Source organism: Triturus cristatus, chromosome 1_2 (genome assembly GCF_964204655.1).
Source record: "Triturus cristatus chromosome 1_2, aTriCri1.1, whole genome shotgun sequence".
NCBI classification, from domain to species: domain Eukaryota; kingdom Metazoa; phylum Chordata; class Amphibia; order Caudata; family Salamandridae; genus Triturus; species Triturus cristatus.
The window spans coordinates 19,457,401-19,476,321 of NC_140580.1; the positions used below are offsets into that span (position 1 = coordinate 19,457,401).

The 18,921-nt window shown below is 49.7% G+C and overlaps 1 protein-coding gene across 6 annotated transcripts in view; it reads right to left on the reverse strand.

Annotated features, from left to right (window-relative positions):
* DRAM2 (DNA damage regulated autophagy modulator 2) overlaps positions 1 to 14,678 on the reverse strand; it is a 348,983-nt gene extending 334,305 nt beyond the window's left edge. For 2 of the 6 annotated variants that reach the window (XM_085600131.1, XM_085600139.1), the window contains exon 1: positions 5,311 to 5,879. In XM_085600131.1, the coding sequence (XP_085456257.1) occupies positions 5,311 to 5,441 (131 nt within the window). In that variant the 5' untranslated portion in view covers positions 5,442 to 5,879. Of the gene's footprint in view, positions 1 to 5,310; positions 5,953 to 14,050 lie in introns of those variants that run through there. The other 4 variants (XM_085600128.1, XM_085600142.1, XM_085600136.1 and 1 more) reach the window with 4 other exon arrangements.
* Positions 14,679 to 18,921: the final 4,243 nt, after the last annotated feature.

The window sequence follows — 18,921 nt, forward strand, 5'->3', positions numbered from 1 at the left end:
CACAACGCAAGTGAACGAGAGCCAGATGTACGTAGCACTGGTCGCAAAACACTAGTTGCAATTTGAGACCAGTGTGGTAATTTGCGAACTGACCTATGTACTATTAGCTCTGTTCACAAATTACGGATACCTAGCACGACGCAATTTGACCTAACTCATGAATATTGATGAGGTAGGTCACAAATTGCGACCCACTAGGAATTGAAGCTATCATAGGCATGGTGTCCTGTTGGGGTCAGCAGACCACTATGTCTGTGATTGCTTTTAAATGAAGCATTGAAAAAGGGGATGCGTTAAAAAAAAAAGTGTGTATAGGTTTCATTTTTAGGTCGAAGCCTACCTGTCTCATTTTGAAAACACCTCTAGGAGACATACAGAAAGCTTCCCTGAGAATGCAGGGTAGGGGGGAAAAAAAGGTGCGATCCAGCAGGAGTGCTGCGGGATCGAAGCTTTTTATTAAAAAATAAAAAAATGAAGGCCCATTGGCATTCTAATTATAAATGGAATAGACCTCCAGGGTGGGCCCTGGTCCGGGGGTCTACCATTTTTATTTTTGGGGAGCGGGCCCCATTCTCGAGACACACGGGGCCCCAGCCCTCAGGGCCAAACACAAGTGAGGCCGTGATCTCCCTGGATTCCCGCAGGACCTTTTCTTTTTTTAAATATGTATATATTTATTAAATTTGGAGATGAGTGGTGAGTGGGACCCCACTCCTCAAGCTAGTAAGAGCCCCATGGGAGCACAATCTCTCGGGCTAACTGTTAGTTTAATGGGAGAGGCGCCTGCAGCCTCCCTCCCGAGCTACAAATGGGCCCAGAGAACCCCATCTACCCGAGCCAAATTGGTAAAAAAAAGGGTGGGTTGTATGCCCTACCCCCAGCTTCTTTTGGGCCCCGGGTACCCTAACCCCTGGGGCCAAAATAATAACGGGCGGGGCTCGTTCACTCCTCTCCCTATGCCTATATTGTGATAATCTACAGAGTCCTAGGGACTCCACCCCTGTGACACTCTGGTTCCCTCACAATGAGAGTGCAGGCATACCCTGCCCGCACTCTTCCGGGCAGGGAACTCCACTTTGCTCACATCTGGCAGGAGCAGTTTAAAACAGTTGCTTTCGCTGGGTAGGATCAAAAGACAAAAATGCCGGCTCCTGCCAGCAACCTGTGTGGTACTGGCCAGGAGCCAGATGGGGCCCGCAGCCCCCAACAGAGTAGTTTGTGGGTGCTATGGGTGGGCATCGGGCCACCCTCTAAAGGCCCCAGGGGATGGGGTCCACGGACCCTTGCTGGTGCGGGAAAGGGGCTGTGCGTCCCCTTTCATTTATTTTTAAATAAAGTCCTCAGGGAATGGGTGACCAGGTGCCTTTGTGGCTCTGGGAGTGGGGGGATGCACTCACACACCCTTCCCCGTATTTAATACATATATCTTTTTTTTTTAAAGAAAATAGTTGGTCCCACTGCTAATCCCCTACAGTGAACAGCTGAAGATCATACGTACGCAGGAGGTTGACTTTACGTATGGTAATAAAATATTTTCACCTAACTATAACATCACTTTAACCTTTGTCTTTTTTCCAGCAAATATTTGTGTGTGTCTGTGCATGTGTGTGTGTATATATATCACACATGCATGCACACATAACACAAAGTAAGTAATAATACAGTTTTCTCTGAAACGCTATTAATTCAACTCAGGCGATGTTTAGAAGTGTCAGCATTTGCACTGATCTGGTGGTGAGGCAGGGTAAGATATTTAAGGAAGTGTTGGAAGGCACTACTGGTGTAATAGAAAGATATGAACCCAACTATTTCAGCAGTAAAAGAGAACGAGTGGGAAGCTAAGGGCACACATGGTATTCTGTAGTACCCTATGCACAGTGTTAGGCATTTCTTCAGCATTGAGGTGCTGAGAGTCTGTGGGTAGTTCTTACAGTGGCAGTACCTTTTGCTTCTGTCTAACGGAGTAAAATAAGGGTTTCAATCCCAAACGTGGCAAATATGTAAATGGAGCTACATGGTTGCTTTCTTTCCAATGCCTCAATGTGCCCTCTATCTTAGGTGCTTGCAGGTCAAAAGTGCTTCACACAATACATTCTAGGATGCAGCACTATACACTGCAAGAACCCTCGCGGAGGATCGCTAGTGTGTGTCGTAGCTCTGCTTGTGCAAGGCACCCCATTAAGTCAGGCAGCACAGTAGCCACAGGAGAAGCTCTGGTCTTAGAGGCTTGAGATCAGGCTTACCGGCACGATGGGAGCAGTGGCTGGATCTCCCCCAAGGCAAGGGTTAGGATGCAACGGGCCACCTTCTCTCAAGCACTACCAGGCAGGATCTGTTCAGCAGGAAGGTGCCCAGAAGAGTCCTGTACAGGTGAACTCACGGCAAGCGGCCAGCACATCTTCCAAACAGGACTAGAGTGATATGGGATGCTGAGGGTCAGGACTCAGCTGCAGTAGTAGTGAATAGCTTGGGGCAGCCACGGCCGCTGCAGGTAAGAGCAGTGGGGCCAGCTGGGGGGGATTTCGAGAAACGACCACGAGGAAAGATTAATCAGCTAGCTTGGGGTGCTGCTGGGAGTGTCAACAAAGCTGTCTGTACAAAACAGGATAGACAGACAAAATGACAGGGGGGGCTGAATGAGTGGAAGAAGAAGAAATCTGGAGTTGTTTCAGGTCAAGCCTGAGGAGCATTGGAAGAGCTGCATGTTACTCAAGTGGCTGGATCACAATGAAGGGTTCTTTTGCTCTGTGCCCTTTTCTTTTTTCGCAACATCTGTGGTACAGAATAATTGATTGATTTATTCTGCAACTTTTTGGTGTGAAAGCAGGAGTCAACTTCCGTTTCCAGTAGAGACTGATTTTTAATGTGCCAGCTTAGGCAAAACACGTTAAAACGATCTGCCTCTGAGAAAGGCGATCTGCTCAGTTTCTGACTATCCCACCTGCCAACTGGAGCTGGATCTGACCGCCAACTTGATCTCCTGCAGGATTTGTTCTGTCCTCAAGATGTCAAACTGTCTTTGACTCATCTACGTCCAACTGATAAACAATTCTGGCCAAGAGGCCTGCCTGAGAGCAGAAGAGCTGTCTGACGTGAGAAAAACATCTATAAAAGGAGACACCAGAATTTACAGGGACACTTGCCCACAGCCCCCTGGAGACTGCGAATGATGCATGAGTAAAGGAAAGAAATGGTGGTTGAGTAGATCTAGTGGTTCAGGGAAGAATGGCGATGATCTAAAAAATTCGCAGTGATCAACACCAGTGTGGCAACTTTAGCAAAATTGCTCCCATGGACCAACAAAGGAAACTTCATGCTTCCACCATTTCCCCGTCCTACACCACAGCCTTCCTACCAATTCCACCCTGGTGGATATCACACTTGTGGGTGCAGACCTTCTCCAAGATGGACTTTAAGGGTGTCCAGGCATCCTGGGATTTTGAAAGAGTTTCAAAGTGTAGAAAGTCTAATGCTTGTGGGAGCACCAAACAAGAGGTGTCAGATTCCGTTCTTGTGTATGCAGGCCGGAAGAAACACCTGGCTGCCAAGTTTTCGGTCCACAGGGGAGGTTTTCACACCTTCTCCTCTCTATGCACCTTCTACCTGAACTCTCCACATCAGTTGTGTTTGTGCTATCAACCTCGGATGACATCGATAGTACCTTGGTTTACACTGCTTTTTTATCAAGCAATTTTTGATGATTCTAATAACTGACTAGCAGCTGTTGATAGTACCCTTTTTAATGGAAGTTAATTTATCAACCTCAGAAGGATGAAGGGCTGGGTTATCTCTGCCCAAATGAAAACCTGTGATTTGCAGATTTCATAATTATTTCCGTAGGAGATGCACTAGTTGCTTTCAACATAAAGAATCCCTGCCCTTCATTTTTTTTTGCTTTGAGTCTCGCCATATCAGACTCGCAGCCACTTCGTACGTCACATCGTGGCTGTGCTGCTTGCAATAAGCAGCCAGTCCCAAGGGAGGGTTGGAGTGTAAAAACATATCACCAAGGTGGTGAAATGCACACCTAGAAAAAGCTGATGTCTTCTGTCCATGGGGTAATGTAATTTGGCCATGGGTGTTGTAAATGTCATACACATGTGTTTATTGGATGAGACAGTGTGACGGTTTTATTTATTTTTTAATCATGGGAGAATCCCCCCAAACTTCAGCTGAAAATAGGTGGTGCTCGTAGCAATCCAGCTTTAAGTCTCTGCAGGCAGTGAGCAGTGCCAGAGGTAGAAGGGGGCAGTGACGGAAGGCGGCAGCGCTAGTGGTGAAAGTTGAAATTGCTAAATAAGGGGCATATTATCAAGACAGGCGATAAAATTATCGCCGCTTTAGCGGCAGTAAAACGGCGATAATGGGCCTGATAATATGCTCTATGGAATTCCAATTGAAGCCCATGTTAGACGTCCTTCACATCTAACATGGGCTTCAATTGGAATTCCATAGAGCATATTATCAAGCCCATTATCGCCGCTTTAGCGGCTGTTTTCTGCCGCTAAAGCGGCGATAATTTTATCGCCTCTCTTGATAATATACCCCTAAATATTTTGGGACTCCGCACTTATATTGGGGCATATTATCAACAAATGGCGTTAAAATTATCGCCGCTTTAGCGGCAGAAAACTGCCGCTAAAGCGGCGATAATGGGCTTGATAATATGCCCTTCAGAATTCCCATAGAAGCCCATGTTCTGGTGTCAACATGGGCTTCTATTGGAATTCTCAAGGGCGTATTATCAAGCCCATTATCGCCGCTTTAGCGGCAGTTTTTTGCCGCTAAAGCCGCGATAATTTTAACGCAGTGCTTGATAATATGCCCCTTATATTGTTTTTACATTGTAAGCACTGCAGTCAAAGAAGTGAATTTTTATAACATGGTCATGACACCCCTTACCTTCAGTGACTTCCGGGCTCTCCATAAAATAAGCTGGACATATATGCATGCAAAAAGTTCTTCTGGAGCAGTGTTTGGTCATTTTGTGAAGGAGGGATTCGCAAATGCATTATTCGATTGATTTATAACATAAAAACACATCTGGCGAGATAAGGTAAAGATTTAAAAAACTATCGCTAAAATCTGTCACGCAGTAACTTACTCTAATCTTAGTGAGCGCAGTTAATCTTCAGAGGTATGCATAAGTATCACTGAGTTATCTTAATATCACCTATTACAGTGCTTCGAAACGGCAAGCCCGTGATAGCCGCTACCTACATTTGCATTACATAAGGCAGTTATTCTTCTTGAAAGTGAGAGGAAGCCATAGGATGCGGTACACTGGTTGAGCTCGCGGCGTTCACCTACCTGATGTAGGGGACCAGGGGGTCGACGTGGTGGAGGAGGACGGCGGTGATGAAGGAGAAGATGAACGAAGCCGAGGACCAGACAACCAACGCCCAGGGCCAGAAGCACAGGCCCTGCTGGAACCACCACATGGCCCTGCCTCCGCCCGCAGATGTCAACACAAAACTATCCGGGGCTATTTAAGATCGTTTGAAACAGCACCTGTGGCACGTAGCGCGTCAAAATGAAATAAACACAAACACGAAGTTCAGAAGCCAGAGGGCAGGAGTAGTACCCAGAGGGGAGCGCGCCATGCGCACTCCAGCGGCCGAGGGGCTCGGAAGCACCGGCGCCGTTCAAGCGCTACCACAGCCTCACCTCTGCCGCCGTTAGTTTATACAAAATAGCCACGTGAGTGTCCCAAAATACGGTGTCGTTCAGCAGCTCGTCTGCACTCACTGCGAGCACTTTCAGTTTCCATTCTCTGATGTAGGAGCAGGACGAAGCCAACAGGAAAGAGCCGTTTTTTCCCCCTCTAGTTTTACAAGGTCGGTAGCCCTGGTGGCGCAATCGCGTACTTTTCAGAGAGTGGCGATGACTACGACGAGGAGCGGCGATGGACCGCTGCCCGGGTCTGTTTGCATGATGTGGGCGGAGCAGCGTGTGGTCTTGTGGTCTAGCCCTACACTGGAGCTGAATCAGGGGACGTGTTCTATCCCCGGCGGGCAAACCCGTGTTAACCCCTTGCGCCTCAGTTCCCTTTTTTGTCAGAACTGAAGTGTTAATAAGGAGGATAATTCCAGCAAACAGACTTTGGGGCAGATTTAATAAAAACAGGCAATGCAGCGCAGCACCCAAGGAGGCTACGTGCCAGGGAGGGAGCAGGAGAGCCCCATTTATTCTAAGGAATGTCTCTCTACCCTCTCCCTAGCTACAGCGCTGTCAATTTCAGCTGTCAAGCGCTACACCTAGCCATAGTGCTAGGGTTTGTGCCTAGCATAGATTAGTCCAGGACGAGAGGGTCTCGTTGCATCTCTCAGTCGCTTCCTCACCTTTGTTTTAATTATTGTTTGAAAGCGTGTCTGACATAGCGGTGACACTTTACACTGTGATTGCACTCTTCTTTTAATCTTTCTCGTGCTGTTTTTACATAGCGGAATCATAAGTTGTAAAATGCCGCCCAACGCATTTTGCACATAGCACAACTTGCACAGTTTGCACATAATGTTTTAATTTACTTACTGGGGGAGTATTTTGGCCGGTGGTTTTCTTTCTGCCATTTCCGAAGCTCGACCCAAGCGGACCCGGCTAGGTGGGTCCGCATTGCACCTGGGCTCGACGCGTCAGTAGGGTGGGCGTGGCCAAATCATTCAAAGGTGGCGCTGGGACGACCGCGCCGAAGGCGTGCCAAAGGCAAGCCCGTCTGCACCCGTCCGCGCCCGGTCAGCGCCCAGCGCCGGGACCTCTGCCCCTGCTCACATCCACCTTTATAGCAGAGGCGAGCTGCTGGCTTTGGACAGAGCACCATGTAGGTCCCAGGACCGGGACCCATGTGGGGAATTCTTAGAGCTTGGGGCCTGCACTAGATGTGACTTCCAGAAGGAGGGGCATCACATAGGGGTGGGACTAAATAAGATGAGGAACAGCCAGCATATAGTAGAGGCAGTGAGTAAGCGCCCAGCGGACGCGCACATTACGACAAGAGCTAAAACATCGCAAACATTAAGTTGCGTCTTGGTAAACGTACGCTCTTTACATAAACACAGTTTTCAAATTTATGACTTGATTGAGCGTAGCGCGCCAGATATAATTTTTTTAACCGAAACCTGGACGGATAATTCATCTGGTCCAGACTGGAACACTGCCTTACCTAGCGGGTATGTGGTTACTTCCCAGGATAGAATAGGTAAAAGGGGGGGAGGGATAGCCATTGCATATGCACCACACCTAAAAATCCGTACGGAGACACACCTAGATCTGCCCGCGGAAGCTTTCTCTTTCACCATCTATGTAGGCAATTCCTACAAATGCCAAGGAGTACTAGTCTATCGTCCACCTGGGCCTAAGACCACTTTTCCAGTAAAGCTCATGCAATTCTTAGAATCTCGGATAGACTACCATCCATTTATGATTCTAGGTGATTTTAACTATCATCTAGAGCTTACGGATCGGCCAGAAGTGGCTGTGCTAATTGAAAATCTAGCAGCATTAGATATTAACCAACCAGTTAGGAGCCCGACTCATAGTTTGGGTCACACCTTAGATTGTATCTTTACCAACAACATGAACCTGGAAATAGCTAATACTATGACTCTTCCTTGGTCTGACCACAGGGCCGTTCTCTTTAATATTGTGACTGGAGCACCAGCTTGCTCTCAGGGCCCCAGACTAGGTAAGCAGAAGATTAGACTGTGGTCTCAGGTGACCACTGACAATCTCTGCTCTGCTCTGGGAAGTTTATGTCGTACCCATAGCATAGACTCTTCGGAGGCTGCTTTGCTCTTTAAGGGATGGCTGGCTGCTGCGGTGGACAAGTTAGCACCTGAGAAGCTGCTTAGCTCCAGGAGAACTGAACCATCTGCGCCATGGTATAACAAAGAACTTAAGGCCCAGAATGGCATCTGTAGAAGGGCAGAGCGTATGTGGAGAAGGGATTACAGTGCTGATGGCAAAGAACATTACAATCGTACTCTTACAGCCTACAAGTTAGCAATAATCGCAGCTAAAAGCGATTTTCTTGCCACCAAGATCAGGGAAGCCGGCAACTCGGCAAAGGAGCTCTTCAAGACCATATCTGCTCTTTCTAGGCCTCCTCAAGACAGCACATATCGGCCTGACTTAGCAACATGTCAAAAATTGGCTCTGTACTTTCAGGAGAAGGTTCAGACAATTCACAACGACTTCATGAGCTCCCCTACTAGCTCGGACTGTTGCGGCCAGGAGAAGGTAGCCACTCCTAAGGATGACACTGGTCTTAGTAACTTCCCTCCCATTTCGGTGGAGGAAACGTGTAGGCTGATTACCTTAACAAAATCAGGATCACCTCTGGACCCATGCCCCCCTTCTGTATTTCATCGTGCTGCAGAGGTTATTGCAGGAGAGCTGTCCCCGTTGATCAATCAAGTAATCGAGTCTGGTAGTTACCCTTCAATCTGGAAGAGGGCAATAATTAGACCATTGTTAAAAAAAACTACTTTAGATCCTCATATCTTGAAGAACTACCGTCCGATTGCTGCACTTCCTTTGGCGGCTAAGGTCATGGAGAGGGAGTTAAACCGGGTCCTAACAGAATATCTTGTCTCCCATGATATGCTTGACTCCTCTCAGCACAGTTTCCGCGCTCAGCATTCCACGGAGTCAGCACTCCTGGTGGCAGTGGAGAAAATTAGTGGCATTGTGGACGGGGGAGGCAGGGCAGTGCTGGTGATGTTAGATTTGTCAGCGGCCTTCGACACTGTCAACCATACGGTGTTGAAGCACAGGCTTCAGAAGATTGGGGTGCAGGGAACCGCTCTGTCCCTCCTCTCCTCTTTTCTGGAAGGTAGGGAGCAGAGTCTGCTATGGGATGGTCTGCAGTCTAAGCACTTTCCATCTACCCTGTGGGGTACCGCAGGGTTCTGCCTTATCACCATCGCTTTTTAACATCTATGTAGCCCCCCTGGCCAAGCTCATTAGGAAATATGGATTTACCATCATTTCCTATGCCGACGATTACCAGCTCATAGTCTCGACTGTGGAACAATCAAACGATGTGGCTTCTAAGTTTCATAGCTGCCTGTCTGAGATTATGAGCTGGATGTGGGAGAGCTTCCACCATTTCCCCGTCCTACACCACAGCCTTCCTACCAATTCCACCCTGGTGGATATCACACTTGTGGGTGCAGACCTTCTCCAAGAAAACCTGTGATTTGCAGATTTCATGATTATTTCTGTAGGAGACGCCCCCCTCGTCCTTCCGCCGTTGTTCTCCTCTTTTTCGTACCTTTTTGAGGTACTTTTTGTTTTTCAGGCCTCCTCGCCGTTCTCAAGACCTTCCGCCGCTTTTTTCCCGCTTTTTCCTACCCGCCCGCCTCCCAGCTAACCCCGCCTCCCCGGCTACCCCTTAAATGGCGGCCGCTGCGAGGCCGCGCAGCGGACGCGCGCAGCGGGCGCGCCTAAGGCAAGCCCGTCTGCGCCCGTCCGCGCCTGGTCCGCGCCCAGCGCCCGAACCACTGGTCCCCGCGACCCCCACCCCATCCACCACCCCCGCCTGACCTACGGCACCACCACCCTCACCGCCCTCAACCCCGGCCGCACGCCAGGCTGCTACCGCGCCATCCCGAAGCGGACCCACGGATCCTTCACCTGCCGCAACTGCCGCTTCACCTGCCCACGAACACACATCGCACCCATCAAGAACGACTCCCACGGAAACAACCTCGACTGCATCCTGATCAACACCCGATCCGTCCACAGGCACGCCACCGAACTGTGGAACCTCATCGACTCTACAAACCCGGACATCGCCTTCCTCACCGAGACCTGGATGAACCCCTCCTCGGCACCCGACATCGCCATAGCCATCCCCGACGGCTACAAAATCATCCGGAAAGACCGCACCAACCGCACCGGAGGAGGCATCGCCATCGCACACAAAAACTCCATCCGCATCTCGACCCACGTCGACAACTCACTCCCCGACGCCGAACACCTCCACTTCGCAATCCACAGCGACCCCAAGACCACCCTCAGAGGCACCCTCATGTACAGACCACCAGGACCACGCACTAAGTTCAGCGAAGACATCGCAGACTTCGTCAGCCCACACGCACTCCCGTCCACCGACTACATCCTCCTAGGGGACCTCAACTTCCACCTGGAGAACCACACCGACAACAACACCACCGCCTTACTGGACAACCTCGCCAACCTGGGACTGAAACAGCTAGTCAACACCCCCACCCACTACGCCGGACACACGCTCGACCCCATCTTCTCCTCCAGCAAACACATCTCTTTCAGCCACACCACCGTACTCGCCTGGTCGGACCACAGCTGTGTCCACTTCAGCTTCAAGAAGACCACCGTGCACCACCACACCCAGCAACCACCAAGAAGACAATGGAATCGAATCACCACGGAACAACTCACATCGACCCTCTCCCAGAACCAACCCACCAGCACCACAGACCCCAACGAAGCCGCCAACAACCTCACGAGCTGGATCACCGACTGCGCCAACCTCCTGGCCCCCCTGAAGACCCAAGCAAACACCAACAATCACAGGAAAAACTCCTGGTTCACCCCCGACCTCAAGGACTCCAAAAAAGAATGCCGCACCCTCGAGAAAACTTGGCGCCTCAACCAGACCGAAGAGAACATGTCTGCTCTCAAGAACGCCACCCGCCAACACCACCAACGCCTCAGCACCGCACGAAAATCAGCCTTCCAGAACAGACTAGACAACAACGCCCACAACAGCAAGGAACTATTTGGCATCATCAAAGAACTCTCCAACCCCGACGCAGAAAACAACTCCATCCCTCCCTCACAGGACCTCTGCGACTCCCTCGCAGCCTTCTTCCACCACAAGATCACCAACATCTACAACAGCCTCACCACTACCAACACAAACCCACCACTGGAACCCGCCACCGACAACACCACCATCCTCACTTGGAACCCAACCACCACCGAGGAAATCACCCGCATCATGAACTCCATCCACTCAGGATCACCAACCAACCCCTGCCCGCACCACATCTTCAACAAAGCCGACAACATCATCGCACCCCACCTCCGAGACGTCATCAACGCGTCTTTCACCACCGCCACCTTCCCGGAGAACTGGAAACACGCCGAAATCAACGCCCTCCTAAAGAAACCAACAGCAGACCCCACGAACTCAAAAACTTCCGGCCCATCTCGCTCCTAGCGTTCCCCGCCAAAGTGATTGAGAAAATCGTCAACGTTCAACTCACCACCGCCCTGGAAACCAACGACTCACTCGACCCCTCACAGTTCGGCTTCAGAGCCAATCACAGCACCGAGACCGCCCTCATCGCAGCCACGGACGACATCAGATCCCTGACCGACAAAGGAGAAACCGTGGCCCTCATCCTCCTGGACCTCTCTGCAGCCTTCGACACGGTATGCCACCGTACCCTGATACGCCGCCTCAGCAACGCCGGCATCAGAGGCAATGCCCTGGAATGGATCATCTCCTTCCTCTCCGGAAGAACTCAAAGAGTCCGCCTCCCCCCCTTCAGATCCACAGCCACGGAGATCATCTGCGGTGTCCCCCAAGGATCCTCCCTCAGCCCCACCCTCTTCAACATCTACATGACCCCCCTGGCGAACATCGCACGAAAACACGGACTCAACCTCATATCCTACGCCGACGACACCCAGCTCATCTTATCCCTCACCAACAACCCCACCTCAGCAAGAGCCAAACTACACGAAGGCATGAAGGAAGTAGCGAACTGGATGACAGACAGCCGGCTTAAACTGAATACAGAGAAGACGGAGGTCCTCATCCTCGGCCCTACACCAACCGCCTGGGACGACTCCTGTTGGCCTCCCGCCCTAGGCAGCACTCCCCAACCCACCGACCACGCACGCAACCTCGGCTTCATCCTGGACTCATCCCTCTCCATGACCAGACAGGTCAACTCGGTGACCTCGGCATGCTTCAACACCCTCCGCATGCTCCGCAAGATCTACCGCTGGATCCCCACCAACACCAGGAAGACCGTCACCCACGCCCTCGTCACCAGTCGCTTGGACTATGGGAACACTCTGTACGCCGGCATCACCATCAAGCTGCAGAGGAAACTTCAACGAATCCAGAACGCTGCCGCACGTCTCATCCTGAACATACCCCGCCACCACCACATCTCCGGACACCTGAAGAAACTTCACTGGCTACCAGTCAACAAGAGGATCACCTTCAGACTCCTCACCCACGCACACAAAACCCTGCACAACCTCGGACCAAAACTCTTCAACCACCGCGTCTCCTTCTACACTCCTCCGCGCACCCTACGCTTGACCGGACAAGCCCTGGCAGCCGTACCCCGCATCCGCAAAGCCACCGCCGGAGGAAGATCCTTTTCTTTCCTGCCAGCGAAGACCTGGAACTCTCTTCCCAGCCATCTTCGCGCCATACAGGACCACCTCTCCTTCAGAAGGCAGCTCAAGACCTGGCTCTTCGAGCACTGACCCCCCCCCCCCCCCACCCCCCCCCCAGCGCCTTGGGACCCTTACGGGTGAGTAGCGCGCTTTATAAATGTGATTGATTGATTGACTAGTTGCTTTCAACATAAAGAATCCCTGCCCTTCATTTTTTCTTGCTTTGAGTCTCGCCATATCAGACTCCCAGCCTCTTCGTACGTCACATCGTGGCTGTGCTGCTTGCAATAAGCAGCCAGTCCGAAGGGAGGGTTGGAGTGTAAAAACATATCACCAAGGTGGTGAAATGCACACCTAGAAAAAGCTGATGTCTTCTGTCCATGGGGTAATGTAATTTGGCCATGGGTGTTGTAAATGTCATACACATGTGTTTATTGGATGAGACAGTGTGACGGTTTTATTTATTTTTTAATCATGGGAGAATCCCCCCAAACTTCAGCTGAAAATAGGTGGTGCTCGTAGCAATCCAGCTTTAAGTCTCTGCAGGCAGTGAGCAGTGCCAGAGGTAGAAGGGGGCAGTGACGGAAGGCGGCAGCGCTAGTGGTGAAAGTTGAAATTGCTAAATAAGGGGCATATTATCAAGACAGGCTATAAAATTATCGCCGCTTTAGCGGCAGAAAACTGCCGCTAAAACGGCGATAATGGGCTTGATAATATGCTCTATGGAATTCCAATTGAAGCCCATGTTAGACGTCCTTCACATCTAACATGGGCTTCAATTGGAATTCCATAGAGCATATTATCAAGCCCATTATCGCCGCTTTAGCGGCTGTTTTCTGCCGCTAAAGCGGCGATAATTTTATCGCCTGTCTCGATAATATGCCCCTAAATATTTTGGGCATCCGCACTTATATTGGGGCATATTATCAACAAACGGCATTAAAATTATCGCCGCTTTAGCGGCAGAAAACTGCCGCTAAAGCGGCGATAATGGGCTTGATAATATGCCCTTCAGAATTCCCATAGAAGCCCATGTTCTGGTGTCAACATGGGCTTCTATTGGAATTCTCAAGGGCGTATTATCAAGCCCATTATCTCCGCTTTAGCGGCAGTTTTCTGCCGCTAAAGCCGCGATAATTTTAACGCAGTGCTTGATAATATGCCCCTTATATTGTTTTTACATTGTAAGCACTGCAGTCAAAGAAGTGAATTTTTATAACATGGTCATGACACCCCTTACCTTCAGTGACTTCCGGGCTCTCCATAAAATAAGCTGGACATGTATGCATGCAAAAAGTTCTTCTGGAGCAGTGTTTGGTCATTTTGTGAAGGAGGGATTCGCAAATGCATTATTCAATTGATTTATAACATAAAAACACATCTGGCGAGATAAGGTAAAGATTTAAAAAACTATCGCTAAGATCTGTCACGCAGTAACTTACTCTAATCTTAGTGAGCGCAGTTAATCTTCAGAGGTATGCATAAGTATCACTGAGTTATCTTAATATCACCTATTACAGTGCTTCGAAACGGCAAGCCCGTGATAGCCGCTACCTACATTTGCATTACATAAGGCAGTTATTCTTCTTGAAAGTGAGAGGAAGCCATAGGATGCGGTACACTGGTTGAGCTCGCGGCGTTCACCTACCTGATGTAGGGGACCAGGGGGTCGACGTGGTGGAGGAGGACGGCGGTGATGAAGGAGAAGATGAACGAAGCCGAGGACCAGACAACCAACGCCCAGGGCCAGAAGCACAGGCCCTGCTGGAACCACCACATGGCCCTGCCTCCGCCCGCAGATGTCAACACAAAACTATCCGGGGCTATTTAAGATCGTTTGAAACAGCACCTGTGGCACGTAGCGCGTCAAAATGAAATAAACACAAACACGAAGTTCAGAAGCCAGAGGGCAGGAGTAGTACCCAGAGGGGAGCGCGCCATGCGCACTCCAGCGGCCGAGGGGCTCGGAAGCACCGGCGCCGTTCAAGCGCTACCACAGCCTCACCTCTGCCGCCGTTAGTTTATACAAAATAGCCACGTGAGTGTCCCAAAATGCGGTGTCGTTCAGCAGCTCGTCTGCACTCACTGCGAGCACTTTCAGTTTCCATTCTCTGATGTAGGAGCAGGACGAAGCCAACAGGAAAGAGCCGTTTTTTCCCCCTCTAGTTTTACAAGGTCGGTAGCCCTGGTGGCGCAATCGCGTACTTTTCAGAGAGTGGCGATGACTACGACGAGGAGCGGCGATGGACCGCTGCCCGGGTCTGTTTGCATGATGTGGGCGGAGCAGCGTGTGGTCTTGTGGTCTAGCCCTACACTGGAGCTGAATCAGGGGACGTGTTCTATCCCCGGCGGGCAAACCCGTGTTAACCCCTTGCGCCTCAGTTCCCTTTTTTGTCAGAACTGAAGTGTTAATAAGGAGGATAATTCCAGCAAACAGACTTTGGGGCAGATTTAATAAAAACAGGCAATGCAGCGCAGCACCCAAGGAGGCTACGTGCCAGGGAGGGAGCAGGAGAGCCCCATTTATTCTAAGGAATGTCTCTCTCCCCTCTCCCTAGCTACAGCGCTGTCAATTTCAGCTGTCAAGCGCTACACCTAGCCATAGTGCTAGGGTTTGTGCCTAGCATAGATTAGTCCAGGACGAGAGGGTCTCGTTGCATCTCTCAGTCGCTTCCTCACCTTTGTTTTAATTATTGTTTGAAAGCGTGTCTGACATAGCGGTGACACTTTACACTGTGATTGCACTCTTCTTTTAATCTTTCTCGTGCTGTTTTTACATAGCGGAATCATAAGTTGTAAAATGCCGCCCAACGCATTTTGCACATAGCACAACTTGCACAGTTTGCACATAATGTTTTAATTTACTTACTGGGGGAGTATTTTGGCCGGTGGTTTTCTTTCTGCCATTTCCGACGCTCGACCCAAGCGGACCCGGCTAGGTGGGTCCGCATTGCACCTGGGCTCGACGCGTCAGTAGGGTGGGCGTGGCCAACTCATTCAAAGGTGGCGCTGGGACGACCGCGCCGAAGGCGTGCCAAAGGCAAGCCCGTCTGCACCCGTCCGCGCCCGGTCAGCGCCCAGCGCCGGGACCTCTGCCCCTGCTCACATCCACCTTTATAGCAGAGGCGAGCTGCTGGCTTTGGACAGAGCACCATGTAGGTCCCAGGACTGGGACCCATGTGGGGAATTCTTAGAGCTTGGGGCCTGCACTAGATGTGACTTCCAGAAGGAGGGGCATCACATAGGGGTGGGACTAAATAAGATGAGGAACAGCCAGCATATAGTAGAGGCAGTGAGTAAGCGCCCAGCGGACGCGCACATTACGACAAGAGCTAAAACATCGCAAACATTAAGTTGCATCTTGGTAAACGTACGCTCTTTACATTAACACAGTTTTCAGGCAATTCCTACAAATGCCAAGGAGTACTAGTCTATCGTCCACCTGGGCCTAAGACCACTTTTCCAGTAAAGCTCATGCAATTCTTAGAATCTCGGATAGACTACCATCCGTTTATGATTCTAGGTGATTTTAACTATCATCTAGAGCTTACGGATCGGCCAGAAGTGGCCAGAAGTGGCTGTGCTAATTGAAAATCTAGCAGCATTAGATATTAACCAACCAGTTAAGAGCCCGACTCATAGTTTGGGTCACACCTTAGATGGTATCTTTACCAACAACATGAACCTGGAAATAGCTAATACTATGACTCTTCCTTGGTCTGACCACAGGGCCGTTCTCTTTAATATTGTGACTGGAGCACCAGCTTGCTCTCAGGGCCCCAGACTAGGTTAGCAGAAGATTAGACTGTGGTCTCAGGTGACCACTGACAATCTCTGCTCTGCTCTGGGAAGTTTATGTCGTACCCATAGCATAGACTCTTCGGAGGCTGCTTTGCTCTTTAAGGGATGGCTGGCTGCTGCGGTGGACAAGTTAGCACCTGAGAAGCTGCTTAGCTCCAGGAGAACTGAACCATCTGCGCCATGGTATAACAAAGAACTTAAGGCCCAGAATGGCATCTGTAGAAGGGCAGAGCGTATGTGGAGAAGGGATTACAGTGCTGATGGCAAAGAACATTACAATCGTACTCTTACAGCCTACAGGTTAGCAATAATCGCAGCTAAAAGCGATTTTCTTGCCACCAAGATCAGGGAAGCCGGCAACTCGGCAAAGGAGCTCTTCAAGACCATATCTGCTCTTTCTAGGCCTCCTCAAGACAGCACATATCGGCCTGACTTAGCAACATGTCTAAAATTGGCTCTGTACTTTCAGGAGAAGGTTCAGACAATTCACAACGACTTCATGAGCTCCCCTACTAGCTCGGACTGTTGCGGCCAGGAGAAGGTAGCCACTCCTAAGGATGACACTGGTCTTAGTAACTTCACTCCCATTTCGGTGGAGGAAACGTGTAGGCTGATTACCTTAACAAAATCAGGATCACCTCTGGACCCATGCCCCCCTTCTGTATTTCATCGTGCTGCAGAGGTTATTGCAGGAGAGCTGTCCCCGTTGATCAATCAAGTAATCGAGTCTGGTAGTTACCCTTCAAGCTGGAAGAGGGCAATAATTAGACCATTGTTAAAAAAACCTACTTTAGATCCTCATATCTTGAAGAACTACCGTCCGATTGCTGCACTTCCTTTGGCGGCTAAGGTCATGGAGAGGGAGTTAAACCGGGTCCTAACAGAATATCTTGTCTCCCATGATATGCTTGACTCCTCTCAGCACAGTTTCCGCGCTCAGCATTCCACGGAGTCAGCACTCCTGGTGGCAGTGGAGAAAATGTGTGGCATTGTGGACGGGGGAGGCGGGGCAGTGCTGGTGATGTTAGATTTGTCAGCGGCCTTCGACACTGTCAACCATACGGTGTTGAAGCACAGGCTTCAGAAGATTGGGGTGCAGGGAACCGCTCTGTCCCTCCTCTCCTCTTTTCTGGAAGGTAGGGAGCAGAGTCTGCTATGGGATGGTCTGCAGTCTAGCACTTTCCATCTACCCTGTGGGGTTCCACAGGGTTCTGCCTTATCACCAACACTTTTTAACATCTATGTAGCCCCCCTGGCCAAGCTCATTAGGAAATATGGATTTACCATAATTTCCTATGCCGACGATTACCAGCTCATAGTCTCGACTGTGGAACAATCAAACGATGTGGCTTCTAAGTTTCCTAGCTGCTTGTCTGAGATTATGAGCTGGATGCGGGAGAGCTTCATGAAAATTAACACAGAGAAGACGGAGATCATAGAGTTTGGCCAGGGCAGCCCCGTGTGGAACGTAGCTTGGTGGCCTGTGGAGGCGGGGGAGTGCCCTTGTCCTGTGTATAAAGTCAGGAACTTGGGTATGCTTTTTGATAATCAACTTAATTTTTCAGCACACGTCAGCAACCTTGCTTCATCATGTTCCTTTTTAATAAGGACTCTGCGGAAGGTCCTTCCTTTCATCGAACCTGACCTTCGCAAGACGGTGGTGGTGGCTCTTGTATTATCGAGACTTGACTACTGCAACGCCTTGCTGCTAGGGATAAATACGACCCAGATGAAGAGGTTGCAGACTTTGCAGAATGCTGCTGCAAGACTTCTGATAGCTGTCCCCACAGACCAATCTATCTGTGGTGGCATTAAAACATTACACTGGCTCCCGATCCAGCAACGTATAGAATTTAAGGCTATATGTTTAGTACATAAGGCTATATTTGGAGGAGGAGCCAAGGATGTTCAGAAGTTTTTCATTCCTTATGTACCCGGCCGGGTCTTAAGGTCTACTACACAAAGCCTCATCAAGATAAATCGGATACGCAAAGTCAGATGGGGTGGCAGAGCCTTTTCTTTCCGTGCCGCTAGTCTTTGGAATAAGCTTCCTTGCTCTATGAAATCATTAGGCAATCATCAAGCTTTCAGAAAACAGTTAAAAACATGGCTCTTTAATTAGACTCGCTGATGAAGACGACGCTTCTCCCTCTCTCTCTACCAGTGCCAAGACGCTCCGGCGCTATATAAATGTCTATCCTATCCTATCCTATCCTATCCTATCCTATCCTATCCTAATACACCTCCTTTACAAAATACCATGCCTAGAGAAGTTTGAAAGCTTTTCCAACTTTGCAGCATGCATGCAAAGTCGGAAAAGAAAGGTGAAATAGAAACATTGCTCCTGTTAGCGCTTACTTTGAAGTGACGTTAAGTTTTGTCTCAAAACCCTGTCTGCAATTCTTTGTAAATAGTGTCTTGAGTCAAAAGGTATGAGGACGTCCACGTACCACCCATGTAACGCTCTATTGGCGCTAAGTAAGGTAAAGCAGTGCTTTGTGCTACTTCTAGGGTACTTTTAGAACATAAATTCCCAAAAACATTTTGTGCTGATTAGCGTCACTTTTGTGAAGCTAACCCAGTGCAAAATGTTTGAAAATCTACCGCCAAGTGTGTTGAGCTTTTAAAGTTTGAATTGAAGAACACCTGTGATAGTGAGAGCTTAATGTCATCAGACAAACATTACTTCTTAAATTATAGGCAGGGTATAAGCCTTCA